The sequence below is a fragment of the Rhincodon typus genome, unplaced genomic scaffold, assembly GCF_021869965.1.
Source record: "Rhincodon typus isolate 14 unplaced genomic scaffold, sRhiTyp1.1 hic_rhity00007895, whole genome shotgun sequence".
Lineage (NCBI taxonomy): Eukaryota > Metazoa > Chordata > Chondrichthyes > Orectolobiformes > Rhincodontidae > Rhincodon > Rhincodon typus.
Window position 1 is genome coordinate 1,570 of NW_025973533.1, and position 653 is coordinate 2,222.

The following is a 653-nucleotide window of genomic DNA, read 5'->3' on the forward strand; positions in this document are numbered from 1 at the left end:
GGAGGGAAGGTCATCGATGGAACAGCCGAAAGATGGTTGGGCCCGAGGGCACTCCCCGAGGAACTCCTGCAGAGATGCGTGACTGAACGGGAGCGGTCAATCGGGGTGGAGATGGGAGGTGGCGGGGCGGGGGTCACGGTACAGGTAAACATTCGCCGTTTGCAGCGTGTCTTATCTCTCGCCTTCTCCCCTCCCGATGCCCAGGACCGTACCAGTGGGACTGGAGTGTATTGCCAGCGAGCTCCAGTGCTCCATCTGCTTGGAGCTCTACACCGATGCAGTCACTCTTCGCTGCGGTCACAAATACTGCCGGCAATGCATTACCCAGCACCAGCGATACCCACCACGGGGCGCCAACCACCAGTGCCCCCAGTGTTGTCGGCCATTCAACTGTGACAGCATCATCACGGATTACACGATTAACAACATGGTGCAAAAGATTCAGCAGGTATACAGGGGTGAGGTCGTGGGGGGGGATACCAGACGGGTGATTCACTTTTAACCCACCCCCCCACAACACCCTCTGGGACCGGGAGGGGGTCACACAGTGCGTTAGATACACTGTCCTTACCCCTCCCTCTGGGACCGGGGTGGGGGGGGGTCACAGTGTGTTAGATACACTGTCCTTTCCCCTCCCTCTGGGACCGGGGGGG

The 653-nt window shown here is 59.7% G+C and overlaps 1 protein-coding gene across 1 annotated transcript in view; it reads left to right on the top strand.

The window, feature by feature from the left end:
* LOC109926499 (RING finger protein 112-like) overlaps positions 1–653 on the top strand; it is a gene marked incomplete at both ends in the record, with an annotated part of 8,123 nt that overhangs the window by 1,020 nt on the left and 6,450 nt on the right. The window contains one exon of the mRNA XM_048594300.1: positions 205–448. Coding sequence (XP_048450257.1) covers positions 205–448 — 244 coding nt within the window. The remainder of the gene's footprint in view (positions 1–204; positions 449–653) is intronic.